This window comes from Cannabis sativa, chromosome 3 (assembly GCF_029168945.1).
Source record: "Cannabis sativa cultivar Pink pepper isolate KNU-18-1 chromosome 3, ASM2916894v1, whole genome shotgun sequence".
Taxonomy (NCBI): domain Eukaryota; kingdom Viridiplantae; phylum Streptophyta; class Magnoliopsida; order Rosales; family Cannabaceae; genus Cannabis; species Cannabis sativa.
The window spans coordinates 25698007-25724001 of record NC_083603.1 but is presented as its reverse complement, the minus strand read 5'-3'; the positions used below and the strand labels follow the sequence as shown (position 1 = coordinate 25724001).

Genomic DNA, 25995 nt, shown 5'->3' with positions numbered 1-25995 from the left:
GGGGTCTTGGAATATGGATAGACTTCGATCTTGCTTTGATGAACCTACTATTAATGATATCTTAAATGTTCCTTTTTTGGACTTGAGGGTAAAGATGAGCAAATTGGGGGAGGGAGAGTTCAGGGCTTTTCTCTGTTAAATCTGCTTATCACTTAGCTCTTGAATCTCGAGATATCCCTTCTACTTCCTCTTTACTTGATATGAAATCTTTCTGGGCTAGAATTTGGCATGCACACATTCCTCCTAAAGTTAAACATTTTGTGTGGATAATTGTTTCTAATTCAGTGTCGGTTGCTGTTTTACTTTCCCAACGACATATCATACCTTCTCCTTTTTGTCCTCTGTGTAAAAATTCCCCAAAAACAGTTATGCATGCTTTGCTAGAGTGCTCTAGAGCTCGGGAAGCTTGGAAGGCTTCTGATTTTGCTCATTTTTATTTACAAAATAACCATTTGGATATTATACATTTTCTTTCTAATGTGTTCTCAAGTTTAGATAAAGGTTCTGCAGATTTATTGATGTGTTTTATGTGGACCATTTGGAATCAAAGGAATAATCAGTTCTTTAATCGGTTCACTCTTGATCCAAAGGATATGTTTGCTTGCTGTCAAAGTTTTCTTTTGCAGTATTTGGATGCGGGACTGAAAAGATTTATTCCCTCTTCTCAGGGTGATCAGAGTCCTTCGGTCATGGATTGGTGTCCTCCAGGCAAGTATCAGGTATTCACAGATGCAGCCATTGACACTGGGAAGCAGGTTTTTAGCTTAAGTGTGGTGGTGAAGAATGATACAGATCAAGTGATTGCTGGGTTGGTGAAACCAGTTGCTGGATTAATTGCTCCAGTTATAGCTGAAGCTAAAGCTGTTTCTCTTGCAGTGGCTTGGACTAAAATGATTAATCTACCTGTTCATGTTCTGTTTTTGGATTGTAAGGTTGTGGTTGATAAGATTAATAAATGTAATTGGAATAATAGTGTTTGTGATGATGTTTTAATTGATGTTTACAACTCTTTGTCCTTTAATCCTAGGCCTAAAGTTGTGTTCATTAGAAGAGATGATAATACTCATGCTCATAATTTAGCTAAACTGGGTTTAGGATTAGACAGGCAGTTATTATGGAATGGTTCTTTACCTTCCTTGTAAGGACTTGTTTGCTTTGTACTGCATTTTCTATCAATGAAGCTTCAAGTTCATGTCAAAAAAAACAAAGAAAGAGAAAAAAAAACGCTTTATAAATCTTCAATTAATAAAAAACAGTAAAAAAATAAAAAATAATAAAAATGTAAAAAAAATTCATTATCATAATATAAATATAAAGTTTGGAAAAAAAACAAGGTTAATATTTTGTGTAAATTCTCTTTTTTTCTCTAAACAATAGTAGAAATTACACAATATATGAGAAAATTATAAGATTTTACTTTTTTATGATATCAATAAATAATGCTATGGGGTTATGAATTTTTTTATTTTACATTTATATGAGACTTTTTATACTATATTTTTATTAAAAAAAATATAGAAATCTCATATTTATAAACTAATAATAAGTTTTGCTGAAAAAGTCATTGGTACCGGAAAAGTTAGTGACATCGGAAAGTCGCCAAAAAAGTCACTGTCGCTGGAAAATACATCGTCGCCGGAAAAAAGTCACTAGAAAAATTACCAGAAGTAAATGCCTCAGATATAAACAAAAATAGAACCGCTTCTATTACATAATGAATAAAAACAAGGATAATTAGGATTTTTTCCCCCCAAACTTTAACATGTACCAAGTCATGTCCCCTGAATTTTTTTGGCTGTTAAAATTCCCCCTGAACTATTGAGATTGTTAGATTTCAGGACTTTTGACTAATTTCATTCAATTTTACTATTTTTAGTGATTGTTTATGTACTAAACTATGCTCCCCAGACTTTGATATCTACCAAATCATACCCCTCAAACTTTAATATGTACTAAATCATGTTCCCTAAATTTTCATCTATGTTAGAATTTTTTTACTAAAATTAGATAAAAGTCCTTAAATCTAACAATCTCAATAATTCAGGGGGAATTTTTAATGGCCAAAAAAATTCAGGGGGTGTGATTTGGTACATGTCAAAGTTCAGGGAAAAAAAAATCCTAATTAGCCTAAAAACAAATAACACAAAATAACTCAAACCGGTTATAATTGAAATATAACTAATTATGTAACATAATGAATAAAAATAAATAACTCAAACCAGTTATAATTAAAATAGAACCGGTTCTATAATAGTATTATAATGAATAATAACATGAAATAACTCAAACCGGTCATAATTAAAATAGAACTGGTTATATAACATAATGAATGAGTATTCTTGGGGTAAATATGGTATGTGTGTAATTATTTGGTAGGTTAGAGCAATTTGAATGGATGTTTCTGTTTGAGTTATTTTATTTAACTAGTTTTTGTGTGTGAGTTTATCTTAGTTACTTTACGGAACCAGTTTTTTTTCTCAAATTTTTAAATAGTTGATAAATATAACTGGTTTTTTTATATTATATTTGAGTTATTGCGTGTTATTCTTTGTGTTTATTTATTTTGTTATGGAACCGATTCTTTTCATATTTACGCCTCAATATTTTTTGGAATTGATCCTCATTTTTTTCAAAAAAGAAAATTACAATCGATTTTATGAGATATTATGTGTTATGAGGTATTTTGTTGTGGAACTAGTTTTGTTTTTAATTTATGTTTCAGTGTTTTAAGAACTGATTTCCTCTTTGTGTTTTTTAATTGTAATCGGTTTGAGTTATCGCGTGTTACTTGTTTGTATTCATTATGTTATATAACCGATTATATTTTAGTTATAACCGGTTTGAGTTATTTCGTGTCATTTATTTTTATTCATTATAACACTGTTATAGAACCGGTTCTATTTTAGTTATAATTTGTTTGAGTTATTTTGTGTTATTTATTTTTATTAATTATGTTACAAAACTGGTTATATTTCAATCATAACCGGTTTAAGTTATTTATTTTTATTCATTATGTTGTAAAACCGGTTCTATTTTTAGTTATATCTGAGACATCTACATCAGGTGACTTTTTTAGTGACTTTTCTGGTGACTTTTTTAGCGATGATGACTTTTTCGGCGACACTAACTTTTCCGACAAAACTTATTATTACAAATTTTATTAAATTTATTTATTATTTTTTTTCTATATTTTAAACTTTAATTATTTTTAATCTCATATTTTTTTTATATTATTTATTTATTTTATAAAAAAGTAAACTATATTCTTAATTCTTATATTTATAAAAATTCTATTACAAGAAATTATAACATTGGAGCTTGTGAGTTGTGACTTTTACCCTTCATCAACAAGTATACATTTTTTTTTCTTAGAGGACCTTAGTTGACAACCATTTTAAGAATTGTGTATAAGTCTCAATTTACATTTTAGTGGTCTTTGAGATTGCTATTAGAGCTGAAATGTAAAATAACCATAAATTTAAAAATTAAGTTAGTAAATGTTTATTTTTTAAAAAAATTAGCAAAATAGTCAAATATAATAAATTAGCTCATAAAACTTTAAAATATATTTACTACATATTATTTTTAAAAAATATACATATAATAACTAAATTAAGTTATATAATTTTTTTAGTATTGCATATGTTGACCTCGCTTTTAGCTAACGACAATGAGTCTAATAATAAGTGATAAGAAATATGATTAACGTAAAGTATAAGCGAATAAATAATAAAGAACACAAGGTTTTTAAAAAGGTTCGGCTCCGTTTAGTTCGGTAATAGCCTACTCCCGTTGATTTGTATTAACTCAAGAACAAAGAACACAGTGTTTCCTCTCTTGAAGCTCTCACAATGAAATCTCTGAGTATGCTCTCTTAGATTTCTCTAAAGTAATTATTTTGACCCCTTTACAAGTGAGAATGGATCACTATATAAGGCTAAATGCTTGAGGAAAGATTTCCCTTTTACTTACAATGTCTATAGTTGGTAAGAACATATATTACATATTTAGAATACACTGATTGTGGGATTTGGATAGCTTGCCATATCTTTGTGATACGATCCCAGATTTATAGGAATTGCTTTTATGCTTCACGATGCAAGTTTTGAAATTGCTAAGTCTTGATGCGCTGTTCGGATTGTCCACTGCTTGGTTGGGGAGACATTATTCGCGCAGGTGTATGTTGTGCCGTGTTCGGAACATCTCTTTCAGCCAGATATGGGGAATGAGATCCACGTGTCACCAGCATGTGCTACCACGTCATAATGCAAAAAATGGGATAACATTTACCCTTAAGTCTGCACGGGACTTCCGAAGTTACGTGTAGACTTCACTCGAGTCGACCTTACATCTGAATGGGTGACACGTGTTGGATGCGTCTGTTTGTGATCAGTGTGACTTTGACTAGGAGTCCCTTCAGTTTTTGGCTAATTAATGCTCTGATCAATTTGTACCTCGAGACGCGTCTTTCACTCGCACACTTTTGACGGTTACTCTTCTCTAGTACTTGATTGTTTTTAATTTCTCAATATTTACTTTTCGGGGGGAAATTGAAGCATTTATGTTTTTAATTGATTACACCATTTTACTAATTTGCTTATAAATAGGGTAGAAAATCCTCATAAACCACTTTTACCATTTTTCTTGCTAAGTAATTTCAGAGCAAAAGTAGCTTTTTCTCTCAACTCTGTCGTTGAATTTTAGCAGAAAGATCTGATTAGCTTCATCCGAACAACATCAAAGCTTCGAATAGTGAGTAAGTTTCTTATCTTTCTCTCCTTTAATTTCGTATCTTCAATTTTTTGGGTTTCCATTGTAGAAAATTCAATCGTTCTTGACTTATTTTAAAAAATATAGAAAATCTAGACTCAAGACTTTGTAATTTTAACTGTAATAGATCATATGACTTCGTGGTTTGTGACATTTTGACTTTAACCTCACAATGTTCGATCTTCACTTTGCCCATTTGAGGTTCAATGAAGATTAACCCTTAATTCAAAATTTTCAAACATTGGGTTACGAACTTAACCTTTACAACATTTTTCATCTTTTTAATCTGTCGAGTAGACTTGGTCGGTATATTCTCTTGTTTCTATTCAATATCCCAGCCAAATACTCATCTCGTGTATTGTCTTTTGTAGATGAACCCTGGTGAGTTTTGAGGAGGTGAACACTATATCGACCAGAATCTTCTTTAACTTTTATACGAGGACCAACCTCGTCTTTGCGCCAGTCCGTCCTCTTCGAGTGACGGACTTTCTAACTCAAGTTTTGAAGATTGGGAGGTGAGTAGTGAAAGTTCCCCTACTCCAAACCCGAGGTGCAACATCACTTTTACTCCGAGCAGATCGCAGAAGAAGGCTACGGACGATTTGTTTGGGAGCTTAGGAAGGGGTGGAGACGTTATCTCCCATCCAACTGGACATATATCGTCTGGCCCGGTGTTGGTGACACTATGCTTGTAGGCCGTCCGAGTTCTGGTGCCTTCGGTATTCCAATTGTTGCTCCTATCGTGACCATTGCATGGCACACACACAAATACCTATCTAGGAGGAGGATGATGGCCCGCACGAAATAGATGGTGCAGAGAATTAATGCAACTGACCCTCACATGGCCCTGCATGCCACGCTGCCATGCATCGAACAGGACCTGTCCACTACAGAGTAGGAGGAATATGAGGGGGATGTTGAGGTCCAAGAGATAGAGGACCAGGATGGCGACCGTCTTGATAGCCCATCCGAGGCTGAGGAGGAGGGAGTGGCTTGGCCTTTGCGTTTCGGAGGATAAAATGAGTCTGAGGAGCCGGTGTAACGCCTGTATTTTATAATTACTAAACACGAAAGATAACTTTAATATATTATATCTTTATAACCATATGGGTCGGTATCCCGAGTATCAAAATACAATTTTGCAAAAAAGAAATACTAATGTATACATAATTTTTTTTAAAAAAACTTGCTAGCATGCAACCTCAAAATACAGACTCCAAAATAATAAAAGACCGAAACCCTCCAGGCTGCACTGCCGCGATATGTGCAATCACTGCCGAGCTCTATCTCACTGTTCCTCTAGCTTTGCTTTTCCTTTACCTACACAGGGTAGCAAACTGATGAGTCAACAGACTCAGTAAGATATGCAAGAAATGTATAAAAATAATGCGATGCCGGCTTTATGATTAAACTGCCCTGAGCTCAATAATCAAGCTCACCAAATGGTTAAGAACGTTCTTAAGGGTAGTATGACTACTGTACGAAATGCACTAAAGTACCAATTCTGTACTCGTGTTGGTAGAGCCCTAACTGTACTCCCGGGAATTACTAAGTGTTGTACCACGAACACGACGTACCTCGGGTACTCGTGTTGGTAACACCGTAACCACATTAATATGCAACACTATACTAACACTCTAATAATCCATTCATATTAGTGCTAGTAGTACAAACAACCAAAACAAGCATATACATTCACATATATATATATATTCTTACGCTATCTTACCTCGTTCCGTGCTCAAGTGTGTCGGTCAGCCTGAGTGGAAACGCAGCTCGACGCTTTACAGGGCCCTAAACCATAACGTTCAAAATTCGATGAAAGACACGCTAAACACTTATCGGGGATTTAAAATACAAACTAAGCTTAACCCTATCGATAAATAGGATGCCAATACCCTAAATTACTTAAAAACGGGAAAAACTAGGGCTCAGGAAAAAGCCTCAACTGGCAGACCGGTTGCCAACCGGAAGTCCGGTTCCTGGCACCAACCGGTCGACCGGTTGTAACAGGCCCCCAGGAACCGGAATTCCGGTTCTGAGCTGGGAACCCAAAAATTCTTCACCTTAATTCAAATCAATCCCATATCTTCTCAAAACTTCCAGAATACCTGTAAACATTATACTAAACCAATCCCAAGCAATAAAACTCAACAATCCACACAAATTCTCAAATCACCATTAGAGAGCTAGGTTTGAGTTCTTAAACTCTAACTTTGCTCAAACCTCAATTCAACCTATAGATTTAATTCAAATAAGCTTAAACAACCCCAAACCATTTTTAGAATACCAAATTAAACCATTTCAAATCACACAGCAACCTAGAACCTAAATTCACATTTAAAACCTAACCTAAACTTAAGAAAATTAAGAAGGAAGAGTTACTTTGGATTAAAGCTCCCAAGAATCACTAAAATCCCTTGATTCAAACTCAAAATCCCAACTCCCAGCTGCTGCCCAAGAGAATCGAAAGAGAAAGAGAGAGAGAAAAGAAGAGATGAACCTTTTCTCTTGATTTCCTTCTAACTTAAGAAATGTCCAATTTTCTTTTCTTTTCTTTTCTTTTTTTTTTTCTTTCAAATAATAATCTTAAGCTCAGCCTTAAAATAACCCCCAAATAAGACAAAATATGTATTTGCCAAAAGACCTCCTTGCCCTTCAAGCTAAATAAATTAACTATAAACTCCCAAGGGTAAACTGGTCAAATAACAAACCCCGAAAATTCTAACGCCTCTAACATTTAACTATAACACCCCACTAATATTCTAGAAATACAATATATGACTCTCTAAAGGCCCAACGTCGCTTTCCACAGCTTCCGAACACAAACACAGAAATTGGATAATTTACATTAAATAGCATAATAACATATATGATACTAAATATATTTCCAAAATATGCATTTCATAAATTTTAATTTAATCTCATTCATAAACCCTAATTATTTAATAATTCAAGGTACCAATCATATGCGGTCTTTACAATTATCCCCCCGTTAAAAGGATTTCGTCCCCGAAATCTACCTGAACAACTCTGGATGCTGAGTTTTCATATCATTTTCCAACTCCCAAGTGGCTTCTTCTACTTTACTATTCCTACAGAGTACTTTAACCAATGATATGGTTTTGGTTCGAAGGACCTTTTCCTTCTTATCCAGAATTTGCACTGGTAGTTCATCATATGATAGGTCAGGTTGCAACTCCAACATCTCATAACTCAGAACGTGCATTGGGTCAGATACATACTTTCTCAGCATGGAAACATGAAATACATTATGCACAGCTGACAATGATGGAGGTAAAGCCAACCGATAAGCAACTTGTCCAACTTTTTCCAGAATTTCAAAAGGTCCAATAAACCTAGGGCTCAACTTGCCTTTCTTTCCAAAACGTGTGATCCCTTTCATTGGGGATACTCGTAGAAAGACATGATCACCAGGTTGGAAAGTAACATCCCGTCGCTTGGGGTCTGCATAACTTTTCTGCCTGCTTTGAGAAGCAAGCATTCGAGCTTTAATCTTGTCTATTGCCTCATTTGTTTTCTGGACCAACTCAAGGCCTAAGTATTTCCGTTCTCCTGTTTCGTCCCAATGAATTGGGGAACGACACTTTCTGCCATAGAGCAGCTCATAAGGAGCCATTCCTATGGTACTTTGATAACTGTTGTTATAGGAGAATTCAATCAGAGGCAAATACTTACTCCATGACCCTCCAAAATCCATGACACAAGCTCGTAACAAGTCTTCAAGTATTTGAATAGTTCGTTCAGACTGCCCATCTGTTTGAGGATGAAAGGCTGTGCTAAACTTCAAATTAGTTCCCATAGCCTTTTGTAAAATCACCCAAAACTTCGATGTAAATTTAGGGTCTCTATCTGAAACGATCGATTTCGGTACCCCATGAAGACGAACAATTTCTTTCACATACAAATCAGCATACTGATCCACTGTATAGGTTACCTTAATAGGTAAGAAATGTGCTGACTTTGTAAAGCGATCCACTACAACCCAAACTGAGTCGTACATTCCTGTGGTCCTAGGCAAGCCAACCACAAAGTCCATCGCAATGTCTTCCCACTTCCATTCTGGAAGTGTTAATGGCTGCAGTAATCCTGCCGGTCGTTGATGCTCAGCTTTAATTTGTTCACAAGTTAAGCACTTAGTGACATAATCCACCACATCCCTCTTCATCCTATGCCACCAAAAATAGGGTTTCAAGTCTTGATACATTTTGGTGGTTCCCGGATGCAATGAGTAAGGGGTAGTATGAGCTTCTTCCAGAATTTCTTTTTTAAGTTCATTGATATCAGGGACACACATTCGTGCTTTAAACAATAGCATTCCACTGTCAGAAATTGAAAAACCTTTAGCTTTGCCCGCTAAAACATCTTCTCGAATCTTAACCAATTCAGGATCTTCTAATTGAGCCACTCTGATTCTTTCCAACAAGTCTGACTGAAGTGATAGATTATACAATTTCTCAGTCACCAACTCAATGTTTGCCCTAGTCATCTCCGAGGCTAACTGAGGGGAAATTATGACCATGTTGGATATCTGATTAGGTCCTTTTCGACTTAAGGCATCAGCCACAACATTTGCCTTTCCAGGATGATACATGATTTCACAGTCATAGTCTTTCACCAACTCTAACCACCTTCTCTGTCTCATATTCAGATCCTTCTGAGTGAAAAAGTACTTAAGACTTTTATGGTCAGTATATATCTCACACCTTTCACCATATAAGTAATGTCGCCAAATTTTCAAGGCGAACACCACTGCTGCAAGTTCCAGGTCGTGAGTTGGGTAACGGTGCTCATAATCTTTCAATTATCGAGAAGCGTAGGCTATGACTTTATCTGCTTGCATTGACACACAGCCTAAACCCTGCCTTGATGCATCACAATACACCACAAACTTCTCTTGATCAGATGGCAGGGCAAGAACAGGAGCTGAAATCAACCGTTGCTTCAGCTCTTGAAAACTCTTTTCACACTTATCTGATCATATAAATCGCTGGTTCTTCCTAGTTAACTCGAATAACGGCATTGCAATCTTAGAAAAACCTTCCACAAAACGTCGATAATAACCCGCTAAACCAAGAAAACTTCGAATTTCAGTGACTGTTTTAGGTCTAGGCCAATTCTTCACCGCCTCAATCTTTCCTGGATCAACCATAATCCCGTCTTTTCCAACAATATGCCCAAGAAAAGACACTTGCGACAACCAGAACTCACACTTTTTGAACTTTGCATAGAGTTTATGATCTCTAAGTCGCTGTAGAACCATTCGAAGATGTTGCTCATGTTCTGCTTCTGACCGAGAGTATACAAGAATATCGTCGATAAATACAATTACAAAATTATCGAGAAAATCCTTGAATACTCTATTCATGAGATCCATAAAGGCTGCCGGTGCATTTGTTAATTCGAAGGACATAACCAGAAACTCATAATGACCATACCTGGTTCGGAAGGCTGTCTTCAGAATATCCTCTTCTCGAATTCTCAACTGATGATATCCAGACCTCAAGTCAATCTTAGAGAATACTGTTTTGCCCTGAAGTTGATCAAATAAATCGTCAATTCTAGGCAGAGGATATTTATTCTTAATGGTTAACTTATTCAGCTCCCGATAGTCAATACACATCTGAAGAGTTCCATCTTTCTTCTTCACAAACAGAACCGGAGCTCCCCAAGGTGACACACTAGGCCGAGTGAACCCTAGATCCAACATCCTTTGAAGTTGAATCTTCAGTTCCTTTAACTCAGCAGGTGCCATTCGATAGGGTGCTTTCGAAACAGGTTCTGCTCCAGGAATCAAATCAATGATGAAATCTATCTCCCGCTGAGGTGGTAATCCAGGCAATTCCTCTGGAAACACATCCAGGAATTCCTTAACCACTTTAACCTCTTCGGCTCCAAACAACACGGGTTTACTGGAATCCACTACCACTGCTAGGAATCCAACACATCCACTATGTAACAAATCCCTAGCTTTCAATGCTGAGATTCTTGGAACACGAGAACCTTGGACCGAACCAACAAAAACAAAAGGTTCCTCGTTCTCCGATTCAAAAGTTACCATTTTCCGTTTACAATCGATACTAGTAGAGTATTTAGACAAAAAAGTCCATGCCAAGTATAATGTCGAACTCGGCCAATGGTAACTCCACAAGATCAGCGCTCAATTCTCTATTTTCAATTCTAATTAACACTGATCTAACCCACTTTCTTGAAATAATTAATTCTCCATTAGGCAATAGGGTTCCAAACCCCATCTCAAGAATATCACTAGGTCTATCAAGTTGATCAAGAACTCTTGATGACACATAAGATCGAGTAGCACCCGAATCAAATAAAACAGTATAAGCAAAACCGTTGATTAGAATCTGACCTGCAACTACTGAAGGGCTGGCAGCAGCATTAGCCTGAGTTATAGCAAAAACACGAGCAGGGGCAGGCGCAGGTTTAATTTCAGGCTTCGTTTCTTCTTTCTTCAACTGAGGACAGTCTTTCTTAAGGTGTCCCACTGAACCACACTGAAAACAGGCTCTTCGGTTACAAGTCCCGGGGTGATGCTTCTTACAACGCGGGCACTCAGGATACGAGTAAGTCTGGCGTCCTCCTTTGTTTTGGTTTCCTCGAAACCTTTTACTTTGTCCTGAACTTCCCAAAGATGGAAAAGTTCTTTTCTTTTGCTCAAAAGTGGATGTTGGGTTTTATGCCCTAAATAAAACTCATTTCAATATAATCAGATTTAATTATTAATATAGATCAGAAATAACATTTAATGTTGCATGGTTCACATGATTTATTTCATGATTATATGTACATAATGTATAAATTCATCTGAAACCCTTTTCACATACTTGATCCTGTTTATTGTGCCGTCAACACATTGGAAAGTAAACATGACTATGTGAATAAAGTTTCCTAGATTTATCAGACACAGGGTTTTACTGATATGATAATCTACAACAGAGTTTACTTGCATTTGGAGAAGTGCTATGTTCTTTCCAGAGCATTGGTTAAAGTAAAGCTCAGGTTGGATGCATGGAGTATGCATCGGAAGGGACCGATATTGAACTTTGACTTAGATTTAATTAAACTTACCGTAAAATCTATTCAAGTCAATATCGCCTAGTTGATCCTAGATCAAATGATCTTAATCCTGTTATGATTAGGCTCAATCTTGAAAGGCTATTCGTGTTCCTTGAATTGTTAGTTAAGCCTACTTTTAGGTCAGGGTGAAACGTACTCTTTGGGAAAACGGTAGTGCAATTAAGTGGGAGCGCTATCATAAACATGGAATCTATAGCTTCTATCTGGCGCATAGTAAGTTCTATGCGTGGATTCAACGAAGAATTAATAAGTTAGTGAATTTTAGTGCTAAATTCTTGATCTACTTATTGGAAGCTCGGTTATATAGACCCATGGTCCCCCCACTAGTTGAGATAATATTGCTTGTAAGACTCATGTAATTGGTTTTGATTAATCAATTATAATTCTCAAATTAGACTATGTCTATTTGTGAATTTTTCACTAAGTAAGGGCGAAATTGTAAAGAAAGAGTTTTAGGGGCATATTTGTTAATTATGATACTTTGTATGGTTTAATTAACAAATATGATAAATGACAATATTATTTAATAATTATTTATAGTTATTAAATAGTTAGAATTGGCATTTAAATGGTTGAATTAGGAAATTGGCATTTTTGAGAAAATCAGATACAAAAGGTGTTAAAATTGCAAAATTGCAAAAACAAGGCCCAACCCACTAGGTGTATGGCCGACCACCTATGTAGCTATTTTAAATTGATTTTTTCATTATTTTAATGCCATATAATTCAAATCTAACCCTAGTGGAATGCTATAAATAGATAGTGAAGGCTTCAGGAAAATTACACTTTTCTTCTGACTTCTTCTGATTCAGAAAAACTGAGCCTTTCTCTCTCCCTATCTTTAGCTACCACTTCTTCTTTCTTCTTCCTTTGAATTTCGAAATCCTTAGTGATTAGAGTAGTGCCCACACACATCAAGCAATACCTCAATCATAGTGAGGAAGATCGTGAAGAAAGATCATCAGCAAAGGAGATTCAGCATCAAAGATTCAGAGAAAGAGATCCAGGTTTAGATATTGATAATGCTCTGCTACAGAAAGGAATCAAGGGCTAGATATCTGAACGGAAGGAGTCATATTATTCCGCTGCACCCAATGTAAGGTTTCTTAAACTTTATATGTGTTTAATTTATCGTTTTAGAAAGTTCTTATTTAGGATGTTAATAAACATACTTGTGAGTAGATCTAAGATCCTGGTAAAATAATTTCCAACAACTGGCCTCAGAGCCATGGTAATTGATTTACTTGCAAGAAATTTGGACTTTAAAACGATAGTTTGTATGTTCTTTGGATGGTATCATGTTGTATTGAGTGTTATTTGATGATTGATTGATGTTTGTGAAATTTTCGTGAAAAATAATTGCGATTTAATCTCTGGAATTATTTTTATTGGATAGTATGGAAAAAATTAAGCAAGTTAGCCTTTTACAGAACTTAATTTGGATTTTATTTGAATTAGTTATGATTTTTTGAAGATTTGAAAAAATCGGGGCTGTGCTGATTTTTTCCTGCGATCGCAAATCTGTCCGTACAGTTTCGAAGTTTTTTGTTTTTCTTCGATTTTTCATGCTTTTTCATGTAATTAACTTCCGATTTTTGGTATAGTTTTGTATTTATACTATCACTATTCCTAATTCAATTCTAATTATCATTTTGAATTAATTTAATATATTTTTTAAATTAATTCAAGATATTATTGTAATTTGAATTTGAATAGAATTAGTATCTATCCTCTTGCTTAAAAATCTATCTTATTTTTAAATTTGATTATATCTTATTTTTTTTTTAAATTTAAGGTCAGATTTTATAAGATATTTATAAAATCTTTTAAGATATTTTTAAGATATCTTATCTTTTAAGATATTTTTAATTATATCTTATCTTTTAAGATTTTTTTTTAAATTAAATCTTTCTAGATATTTTGACCTTATTCAAATTTAAAATAAGATATTTATAATCATGTAATTTTAAATTGATGTAAGATATTTTGCTAACTTTTTAAATTTTGTTATTTTATTTATTTAAATTAAATTTAAAATCTGAAAAGATATTTATTTATCTTTTCTAATTTTTTTATTTAATTTTTATTTATAAAATAACATTTAAAATTTAAAAGTAGATAGCAAATTTTTGAAATGATATTTAGGTTGGTTGAAACCTAATTTTTCAAAAATTGTAGGTTTAATTTTAAATTTAAATTTTTTTTAAATTTTCGAATTTTTTTTTATTTTTTTTAAATTTTCGAAAAATAAATATTTTATTTATTTAATTAATTATTTCGAAATTAATAATTTAATTTAAAATTAAATAAATCCTACATCCAACTATCCAGCTAACCTTGTTTCAAGAGTATGTGTTTTAGCTTATGTGTAAGTTTTCAAAACCTATTATTACTTAATTGCAAATAGCCATGGTTACTTTTTGCCAGATCTAATGATCTGATGGCTCCCTTGGTCAAGTTAATAATTTGTAACAGGTATAATTTACCATCTTCTTTCATCTGTGTATGACCTAGCAACATGATAGGACCCATCCAAAGTGTGCCTGTGTGAGCCTATGTGTTTAATTTTATTATAGATGCATATAGGTTGTTGTTGCTAAAATAAATTATCATAGTTCTTGATAGAATTTATTTAGGCCCATTTAGTTATTGGGCTTATTCAATTAATAACAGTTGTTCTTATTAAGGTTAAATTCCTCTTTTTTGGGCCTTGTGTGAGAGTTGGGAGCCATAGAAGTGGGTACGACATACTGAACCCAGCACCCCCTCACACAAACCACCCCAATTGTGAAGGCCCATTTGCCTGATTTGAACAACTGTACTAGGTTAATTACACTAGTTTAACCTAATAAAATTGATTAGCAACATAATTAATTTCATTTATTTTGAAATTAATTTAAGAAAATTATAGTTTAAAGAATTTTTTATTCTAAGCTAAACTATATGTATTTTCTTGTATTTAATTAAATATAGAATTATAACTATCTAGATTCTTTCTGGAACTTAATTTAAATTTTTCATCAAATATTCTTATTTAAGTTGATATTTAGTTATCTACAACTAACCAACTTAAATCTGAATATCTTTTGAATTTCAAATTTCAAAATTAAGTTGAGGAATTTTAGGCATTGGTTATTAAGATTCTTTAGATATTTTTTAAGTTAATATCTTTTCAAATATTAACTTAAAATGAAATATTTTTAAATTAAGTGGTTACAACTTAATTTCTGATATTTAATTAAATTTAAATTTGAAAATATTTAAGTTCTAGATTTTTTTTTCTAATACAACTTAAATTAGATATTTTTCAAATTTTGTGGAAAAGATACTTAGTCAAATAAGATATTTTTCTAGATAGTTATTTCTAGACTACTTATTATTTCTAATATTAAATAGGAAAATATTATACATTGTGAAATTAATTATTTATATAATTAATTTTGGTACAATTTATTTTTCCTTGTATTAAACTAGAAATTAATAATTAAGCCTTCTCTACACTTAATCATTTATTTCTTGAATTTAATACATTTAATTAATTTGAAAATTAAATATCTAAGTTGATTTTTATCATCATACTTAAATATTTCTTTTTCATGACATTTAATTAAATAGAAAATTATTTTTAGTTGAAATTTATTTTTTCAACTAAATTTAAATAATTTTCAAAATATTTTTTTTATTTTATTAATCAATTTTCGAAATTGCATTTCTTAAATGCTAGAATTTCGAATTTTATCTTGAAAAATAGATTAAGTTGTAAATTAATTATTTATTTTAATTAATTCTTGGATCAACTTAAATCAATGATTTTTTCATTTATTGATTAATTTAAAATAAATTGAATTAAAATATATTATTAGAAATTGAATTAATTAGTCAAAGAAAAATCTAGATAGATGATATTTTTGCTTGAAGTATTTTTCTAGTGTATTTAATTAAATAGAAAATTAATATTTAAGTTGATTTTCATCATCATACTTAAATATTTGAAATTTTTCTTATATATTTAATTAAATAGGAAAATTATATTTTTTGTTGTAAATTAATTTTATTAATTAATTTTGGGCCAACATTAAATTAGAATAATTTTTCCAGGATTTATTTTTTATTTTAACATGCATTTTTCGAAAATTGTATTCTTAAATACTTTAATTTTTCGAAATGCAATATATATATTTATAGAAAATAAAATTTGAGTTGTAAATTAATTTAAATTAATTTTGTAACAGCTTAAATTGAATATTTTTCTAAATATTTATTGGAAATTATTACTAAGATGGAAATAATTCATGTTATTTTCATAACCATCTAAGTAAAATTTATAAATATTAAATTAAAATTTATATTTGGAATTTTTCATTCTAAATTGGAAATTTTAATTAAATAAATATATATTTAAAATAAATAAAATAAATAAAGAGAATCAATGAAAATACAACTCCTCACTTTAAATAATGAGCTTGATTATTATTAAGACATTCGATCTCCATTGTGGGTTTTACACCGTGTTTGTTTTAGTGAGTAATCCTCCCTAATGGAGGAACGTTCATTAGCAATTTCGTACCGTTTAACCTCGCATGATAAGTAGTTTGTAAGTGTTTTGTATGGTATGGATCACCCTAATGGTGGCGACCATACTTGACTTGCAAATTATGAAACAATGGTGGAAGCTCATAAGATAGATTGCCTTGACTCTCGCCTAAACGGGACAACGCTGAATTCCAATCTTGATCGAATAAAAGGTTGCTAGAATGGTTATCATTTTAGATGAGCTGACAACTCTATTCAATGGATGATGCTTTGACTCTCGCCTAAACGGGACACTGTATCAGTTTGTTGAAAAACCTTGGAAATTATTTAGGATTGTATGTTTTAGTATTTTCACTAGTCATTCCTACTTGCTATATGTTTATAATTTCTGAATTGTGTATGAATTTATATTGAACCATGTTATTTTCTGTTATTAAGTTGTAGTTTAATTTCGAATCTTCATTGTTGGTCCAACATGTTTGTTTATCTAATGAGATAAATCCCTAGTGGATTTTCACCATTAGACATACATAATAGTGTTAGATCTCGAAAGATAAATATTGTATATGCGACATCTAGCTGTTCATCAATTGATGACACCTTAGACTAGTATTTTTACAATATGAAACAAGAAGATTACATAAATAAGATTACTTTGTCTTTCGCTAATCGAAGCATCGTTGGATTCTTATTTATAAACGAAATTATCCTAATTCCTCTTAGCTTATTCATTTCGAATTAGCTCCATAATATATCATTGGATGAATGGTCTATAAATCATTTCGTGTCATTATATTTTCTCTTAAGAAATTAAATGACGCATATGATTATAATCCCGAAATTCTATTCCCAATTGATATAAATCCCCAATCTTAGAAATCTCCTACTTGTATGGGCAAATTGACTTAGAGTTTCTATTAATAGTGGTGGTCCAAGATAGAATTACTCATTATATTTGGTATAAATTTAAGTCTTTGACTTTAATTTTAGATTCCAAATAGAAATTTTCTTATATTTCTAATTCCAGAATACAATACAGTTACACTTTCTCAAGTGTTTAATATCCATCTGTTATTATTGGATTAAAACTGTATGGAATATGAGTTAGGTATTCTGTGACCAGGATCCACTTGAAGTATTCTAAAAACTCTTTGATGTAACTAAACCTATGTCATCAATAGACACTACCATTCTTTTAATCTATGGCATTTGTATCTTGTTCATAGTGGATTTGACAAGATCAATCTCTGCAAAGAGTTAATATGCCTATATCCACTGAAAGTAGTTCATCTCATTCGCAGATGGATGTACATTCAGGGGTGGATATGAGTTTTTCGTTGTATTCTTAAAACAATAACTCTAGATTATACCTTTTAGCAAGAAATTTGAAATGTTTAAAAATTTCATTAATTTCTAGCAATGGTTAAAACCATTAAGGTAAGTGGTTAAAGATCTTGCGAACTGATAGGGGTGGAGAAATAGTTAGTATATATGCAGTTCAAAGATCATTAAATTGATTTTTGAATTATATCCAAACTTACCTCCCCAGAAATTTCGAGTTGCATGTTGATGATTAGTTACTAGTCGTTGCCTAAATCCTTCTATGGTAATACGATTTCAGAATGATGTAATGGTTGTATACTTAATGTAAATCATTACTAGATTCATGGATGACCTAATCAAAATCTTAAGAAAAGCTAGAACTATTAACCATGGTTTGTTGGCTATTCTAAGTGATTAGGGGTGGACCATCCCATTGTCAATAGATAAGAAAGTGTTTGTTCAAACAAATACTACTTTTCTAAGAAAATGACTAAGTCTGAAAAACAAGTAGCAAATAATGGAGATATTTTTCTTGATTCCAAAAGTGTTCTATCATCTTATATAACATATGATGATCCCGCTGCCTCTGTTGTCTTGTCACAACCGAAGAGATCAATACCATTTAGTTTTCTTCGACATAATTCACGGTACCTTGTCGTAGTGGGAGAGTTTCTAGGAACTCACCTTCTTATGACTTGGGAGACACTAGTGATTAAAATCCATTGTGAGTTTAAACAAGTAATGGATTGTCAAGATAAGAAACTAAGAAGAAAGCCAATAGAACTATGGTTTAATCCATTCACATGGAATAACCTAAAGTTTTCTATTACAAGGACATAAAAGAAAATTTTCTTTTATAAGTCTATTCTATGGACTTAACAAAACTTCCTGTTCCTAGTATTATAGGTTTGAGTTTATCTAAACCTATGGCTTGTGGTATACCTGGTAATTACTTACTCTAATGCAAGCAACTTACTTTAGTAAGATGCTGAAGCATTTTCTTTCTAATGGCAATCTATAGAAGCTTCACAACTTCTTAGGCATAGATTTTATTTATCTAAGGAAAAGTCCTAACTATTCCAGAAAAGATAAAGCCATGAAAGAATTTCTTATATCAACAGTGAGAGGTCTTAGATATGCTTTTGTATGCCTTAGACCAAACACCTGCTGTTGAGTGGGAGTAATGAGTAGGTATTAGATTAATCCAGGAGAAGAACATTGGAAGACAATCAAGTAAATCTTAAGATTAAGAAGAGGAACTATATGTTAGTCTATAAGGGTGTGTTTAAAACTCTTAGACTACACCATATCAGATTTCGAAATTTGCCTATGTGCTAGTAAATATTTCTGATAAGATGGTGGTTACTCTGGGGGTGGAATAGTGATTTTGGAGAAGTGTAAAAACCTATCTGAAGTCTCTAGGTCTACCAGAGAGAGACTGAATGTTAAGGTTACAGGATAGGTACTTATTCAGTCTAAGGAAAGTTCTATACATCTTTGGCATCATTCCAAATTGCCTTAAACTACTAGTGTTAATTTCCTGATTAACCAAAAGTAGTTGCCAAAGATATAGAATCCAGTATCCCAAGAGAGTAGACATATAGAGAGGAATTTCACATTATCAATGATTTTGTGATTAAAGGAAGAGTAATAGTGGAGAAAAGGTTGTGGTTAATTCAACCTTTCAGATTCTATTACGAGGAGTTTACTACTACTACACTTGATTTGTATATCAAGGTGTTGAGATTATTTGAAATGCACTTTTTGTTTTATATTAGTGCAAGTGGGAGTTTGTTGGGTTTTATGCCCTAAATAAAACTCATTTCAATATAATTAGATTTAATTATTAATATAGATCAGAAATAACATTTAATGTTGCATGGTTCACATGATTTATTTCATGATTATATGTACATAATGTATAAATTCATCTAAAACCCTTTTCACATACTTGATCCTGTTTATTGTGCCGTCAACACATTGGAAAGTAAACATGACTATGTGAATAAAGTTTCCTAGATTTATCAGACACAGGGTTTTACTGATATGATAATCTACAACAGAGTTTACTTGCATTTGGAGAAGTGCTATGTTCTTTCCAGAGCATTGGTTAAAGTAAAGCTCAGGTTGGATGCATGGAGTATGCATCGGAAGGGACCGATATTGAACTTTGACTTAGAATTAATTAAACTTACTGTAAAATCTATTCAAGTCAATATCGCCTAGTTGATCCTAGATCAAATGATCTTAATCCTGTTATGATTAGGCTCAATCTTGAAAGGCTATTCGTGTTCCTTGAATTGTTAGTTAAGCCTACTTTTAGGTCAGGGTGAAACGTACTCTTTGGGAACACGGTAGTGCAATTGAGTGGGAGCGCTATCATAAACATGGAATCTATAGCTTCTATCTGGCGAATAGTAAGCAAAGGATGATCTCCTTCGAGCTTGACCAAACGAACATAAATGGTGGAGTACTCATTTCACATAAGCTGAAATATCATTTATACGGGGTCAAGTGTTTTAAGGAATAAATACATTGTAGGGTGTAACGGTAATCTAATCCCTTTACAGTGTAGATCATTCATATAGAGGATCATTGATCAAATTAGGATTATAACAATGGATAACTAATGATGTGTCTATATGGTGGAACATATAGAGCATTCTATATACTGAGAGTGCAATTCTAAGTTCTATGCGTGGATTCAACGAAGAATTAATAAGTTAGTGAATTTTAGTGCTAAATTCTTGATCTACTTATTGGAAGCTCGGTTATATAGACCCATGGTCCCCCCACTAGTTGAGATAATATTGCTTGTAAGACTCATGTAATTGGTTTTGATTAATCAATTATAATTCTCAAATTAGACTATGTCTATTTGTGAATTTTTCACTAAGTAAGGGCGAAATTGTAAAGAAAGAGTTTTAGGGGCATATTTGTTAATTATGATACTTTGTATGGTTCAATTAATAAATATGATAAATGACAATATTATTTAATAATTATTTATAGTTATTAAATAGTTAGAATTGGCATTTAAATGGTTGAATTAGGAAATTGGCATTTTTGAGAAAATCAGATACAAAAGGTGTTAAAATTGCAAAATTGCAAAAACAAGGCCCAACCCACTAGGTGTATGGCCGGCCACCTATGTAGCTATTTTAAATTGATTTTTTCATTATTTTAATGCCATATAATTCAACTCTAACCCTAGTGGAATGCTATAAATAGATAGTGAAGGCTTCAGGAAAATTACACTTTTCTTCTGACTTCTTCTGATTCAGAAAAACTGAGCCTTTCTCTCTCCCTATCTTTAGCTACCACTTCTTCTTTCTTCTTCCTTTGAATTTCGAAATCCTTAGTGATTAGAGTAGTGCCTACACACATCAAGCAATACCTCAATCATAGTGAGGAAGATCGTGAAGAAAGATCATCAGCAAAGGAGATTCAGCATCAAAGATTCAGAGAAAGAGATCCAGGTTTAGATATTGATAATGCTCTGCTACAGAAAGGAATCAAGGGCTAGATATCTGAACGGAAGGAGTCATATTATTCCGCTGCACCCAATGTAAGGTTTCTTAAACTTTATATGTGTTTAATTTATCGTTTTAGAAAGTTCTTATTTAGGATGTTAATAAACATACTTGTGAGTAGATCTAAGATCCTGGTAAAATAATTTCCAACAGTGGAATCTCCACTTTCTTTTCCAAGACCAGAAATAGGGATAGTAGTGATCCCACCAACACTAGGAGGCTCTCGGGTTCTTGCAGAAACTTAACTGCTCCTTCAGTCCAGCCAAATACTTTTCCTTCTTGCTAAAGTCTGTTGGTACAATTCCAGAGGGTAGCTTAGCCAGGCGATCAAACCTGGTTGTGTATTCAGTTACAGACATTCCCTCTCCTTGTACCAACTCAACAAATTCCTTCCGCTTTGCACTGCGGACCGCTTCGTTATAATATTTGGCATTGAATAAATCCCGAAATTCCTCCCAGGTCATTCTGGCAACATCCCTGGTGAGGGATACCATCTCCCACCAAATCAGAGCATCCTCTTGAAATTGAAACGTGGCACATGCCACTCTGTCATTTCCGACCACTCCCATAAAATTCAATATTCTTTCACTAACGGTCAACCACTGTTCAACTTTTAAAACATCAGGGCCTCCCAGAAACACGGGAGGGGCCTGCTTCCTGAATCTCTCATATAAAGGCTCCATACGGTTACCAGCAACATATTGCTCAGCTGGCACCGCAGGGACTGTAGGAACCGCACCAGGCGGTTGCGGGGAAACTCAACAGGAGCATCCCGTTGCCTGAGTCGTCGGATCTCTTCTTCTTGTTGCTCAATTCTAGTTTGCATCTCAGAAAACCTTTGCTCCCAATCAACCGGGGCCTGAGGTGGATTCTCCTGTCCACCTCTCGAAACACGACCGCGGCCTCTACCGCGCCCATGGGGGTTTTGGGGATTTCTACGACCCTGACCACCTCCGGTCTCAACCAACTCACCCTGCCTTCTAACGTTTCGCTGGTCGTCCATTAATTAGGACTTAGCCTGCGAACCCACAAGGCACGTAGGTCAGACAGTGGTCAAAATATTTTTAAGACCGCAATTAGGGTTTATAACATCTTATTCAATCATATATACAACATATCTTAAAACAATTTGCAAAAAGAAATAAAGCTTACGGAACCGTGGGTTGAGCTCGACACTGGCCTTGATTGTACATATCTTGACGGTCTTCAGTGGACAACCTGGTGGCTCTGATACCAAACTGTAACGCTCGTATTTTATAATTACTAAACACGAAAGATAACTTTAATATATTATATCTTTATAACCATATGGGTCGGGATCCCGAGTATCAAAATACAATTTTGCAAAAAGAAATACTAATGTATACATATAATTTTTTTAAAAAAACTTGCTAGCATGCAACCTCAAAATACAGACTCCAAAATAATAAAAGACCGAAACCCTCCAGGCTGCACTGCCGCGATATGTACAATCACTGCTGAGCTCTATCTCACTGTTCCTCCAGCTTTCCTTTTCCTTTACCTACACAGGGTAGCAAACTGATGAGTCAACAGACTCAATAAGATATGCAAGAAATATATAAAAATAATGCGATGCCGGCTTTATGATTAAACCGCCCTGAGCTCAATAATCAAGCTCACCAAATGGTTAAGAACGTTCTTAAGGGTAGTACGACTACTGTACCAAATGCACTAAAGTACCAATTATGTGTTGGTAGAGCCCTAACTGTACTCCCGAGAATTACTAAGTGTTGTACCACGAACACGACGTACCTCGGGTACTCGTGTTGGTAACACCGTAAATACATTAATATGCAACACTATACTAACACTCTAATAATCCATTCATATTAGTGCTAGTAGTACAAACAACCAAAACAAGCATATACATTCATATATATATATATATATATATTCTTACGCTATCTTAACTCGTTCCGTTCTCAAGTGTGCCGGTCAGCCTGAGTGGAAACGCAGCTCGACGCTTTACAGGGCCCTAAACCATAACGTTCAAAATTTGATGAAAGACACGCTAAACACTTATCGGGGATTTAAAATACAAACTATGCTTAACCCTATCGATAAATAGGATGCCAATACCCTAAATTACTTAAAAACGGGAAAAACTAGGGCTCGGGAAAAAGCCTCAACCGGCAGACTGGTTGCCAACCGGAAGTCCGGTTCCTGGCACCAACCGGTCGACCGGCCCAGGAACCGGAATTCCGGTTCTTAGCTGGGAACCCAAAAATTCTTCCTCTTAATTCATATCAATCCCAAATCTTCTCAAAACTTCCAGAATACCTGTAAACATTATACTAAACCAATCCCAAGCAATAAAACTCAACAATCCACACAAATTCTCAAATCACCATTAGAGAGCTAGGTTTGAGTTCTTAAACTCTAACTTTGCTCAAACCTCATTCAACCTATAGATTTAATTCAAATAAGCTTAAACAACCCCAAACCATTTCCAGAATACCAAATTAAACCATTTCAAATCACACAGCAACCTAGAACCTAAATTCACATGTAAAACCTAACCTAAACTTAAGAAAATTAAGAAGGAAGAGTTACCTTGGATTAAAGCTCCCAAGAATCACTACTATCCCTTGATTCAAACTCAAAATCCCAACTCCCAGCTGCTGCCCAAGAGAATCGAAAGAGAAAGAGAGAGAGAAAAGAAGAGATGAACCTTTTCTCTTGATTTCCTTCTAACTTAAGAAATGTCCAATTTTCTTTTCTTTTCTTTTTTTTCTTTCAAATAATAATCTTAAGCTCAGCCTTAAAATAACCCCCAAATAAGACAAAATAAGTATTTGCCAAAAGACCTCCTTGCCTTTCAAGCTAAATAAATTAACTATAAACTCCCAAGGGTAAATTGGTCAAATAACAAACCAAGAAAATTCTAACGCCTCTAACATTTAACTATAACACCCCACTAATATTCTAGAAATACAATATATGACTCTCTAAAGGCCCAACGTCGCTTTCCACAGCTTCCGAACACAAACACAGAAATTGGATAATTTACATTAAATAGCATAATAACATATATGATGCTAAATATATTTCCAAAATATGCATTTCATAAATTTTAATTTAATCTCATTCATAAACCCTAATTATTTAATAATTCAAGGTACTAATCATATGCGGTCTTTACAGCCGGTGTCTGAACTTGGTGATGTCTTGGTTGAGGGGGAAGACTATGTCACCCAAGAGTATGCCGAGGCGGTCCCTCATAAGAGGCAGGGTGCCATGAGGGCTAGATGGGTGTGTCCTCCGTCCATCGTAACTGAGGACCACCTAAAAAATTTGGAGAAGGTTGGGTATTTGGGCAGACTTGAGTGCTTTCTTCCTACTCCCAATCACTGGGCAACTAGTCCGAAGGAAGGGTACTATGCCTTGTCGGGTGCCCACACAAAACAAGGGGCGATGCTACCTTTGCACCCGTACTTCAAAAGGGTTACAGATTACTACCACCTTTGTATGACCCAGTTCACACCCAGGGTTACAGATTACTACCACCTTTGTATGACCCAGTTCACACCCAGGGTTACAGATTACTACCACCTTTGTTATACCCAAGTTCGTGAAGGAGAACAAGAGGAAATCCAGGTTAGGCCAAGCTGAGGGCGTCAAGCAGGAGAAGGAGCTCATTCAACTAAAGCGTGAGGCTAAGTTGAATGGTGGTTTCGAAGCCAAACAGTATGTTTAAGAATATTCTAAGCAGGAGAAGGAGGCTCAAGAATATTCAGAGCATGAGAGGCCGTGCAAGAAGACGAAAACTCTCCCGACCGAGAAAGTGCCCATAGAACATACTATCCAGATTAGGGAGCCTAGTGTGCCTGCTCGGTCATCAATCCCTCTCGAAGGAAAAGGAAAAGCTATCCTGGAGGAGCAGGAAGACTCTTCGGATGATGACGCTCCATCTGTAATCGTTCGGGAGAATGCTCCCGCCAGTGTGCAGAGTACTTCAGCAAGTATTTATTATTCCTATTTTTTATGTCTTCTCGTTTTTCATATCTTCTTCTGACTGTATTGTTTTGTCCATGCAGAAATGTCTCAAAAGATGATTCAGGCTCTGAATAAGAGAATAGGGGATTGCTCGGGTTAGTCTCCTCTGGCCAAAAAGTTTAGAGGTAGTGAGAGTCTGTCCAAGGAGAAGATGTCGGTTGACGAGGTCATTGATCTCTCTGAGGAGCAACCTGTTGTGGACCCTTCAACCCTGAAGGTCTCTAAGTCCAAAAATTCCTAAGGGGGAGTTCGGACGGATCGGAGCAACCTAAGACTGGATCTGAGCAAGTCAAGGGCGGATCCAAACAGGTTAGGGCCCCTGCCCCAACTTTGGTGTTGTGCGCAGAGGCCAGGAGAGGCAAAGACATGTTTCAGCACTACGTGGCTCGGTCGCTCCCTGAAGTGAGTGAACAACTGACTAGGGCGGACAGTGAATTATCCCCGGAGCTGGTCTTGGGAGTAGTTCTGAAGGAAATTTCTCGAGTAAGTTCCGTCTATCACTTTTCTTTCATTCTTCTGTGGGTAGTTCAGAATTTAATGCATTCTCCATATAGGCTAGTGTGAAGATGGCCTACGCCTACTCTCGAGCCAAATCGACTGCTGTCAAGAACCTTGCCACTTCTAACACGATGCGAAGGGACGTGGACTTTGCCAAGAAAGACGTTGAGGATGCGCGGGCCCAGCTCGAGGTCGTGAGGAA

General features: G+C 34.4%; 1 protein-coding gene across 1 annotated transcript; it reads left to right on the top strand.

Moving 5' to 3' along the window:
- The first annotated feature begins 13 nt into the window (after positions 1-13).
- LOC115710564 (uncharacterized) lies at positions 14-1142 on the top strand. Its single transcript, XM_030638925.1, has 2 exons — positions 14-134; positions 286-1142. The coding sequence occupies exons 1-2, from the start codon at positions 14-16 to the stop codon at positions 1140-1142; spliced, it is 978 nt and encodes a 325-aa protein (XP_030494785.1).
- The last annotated feature ends 24853 nt before the right edge of the window (positions 1143-25995 follow it).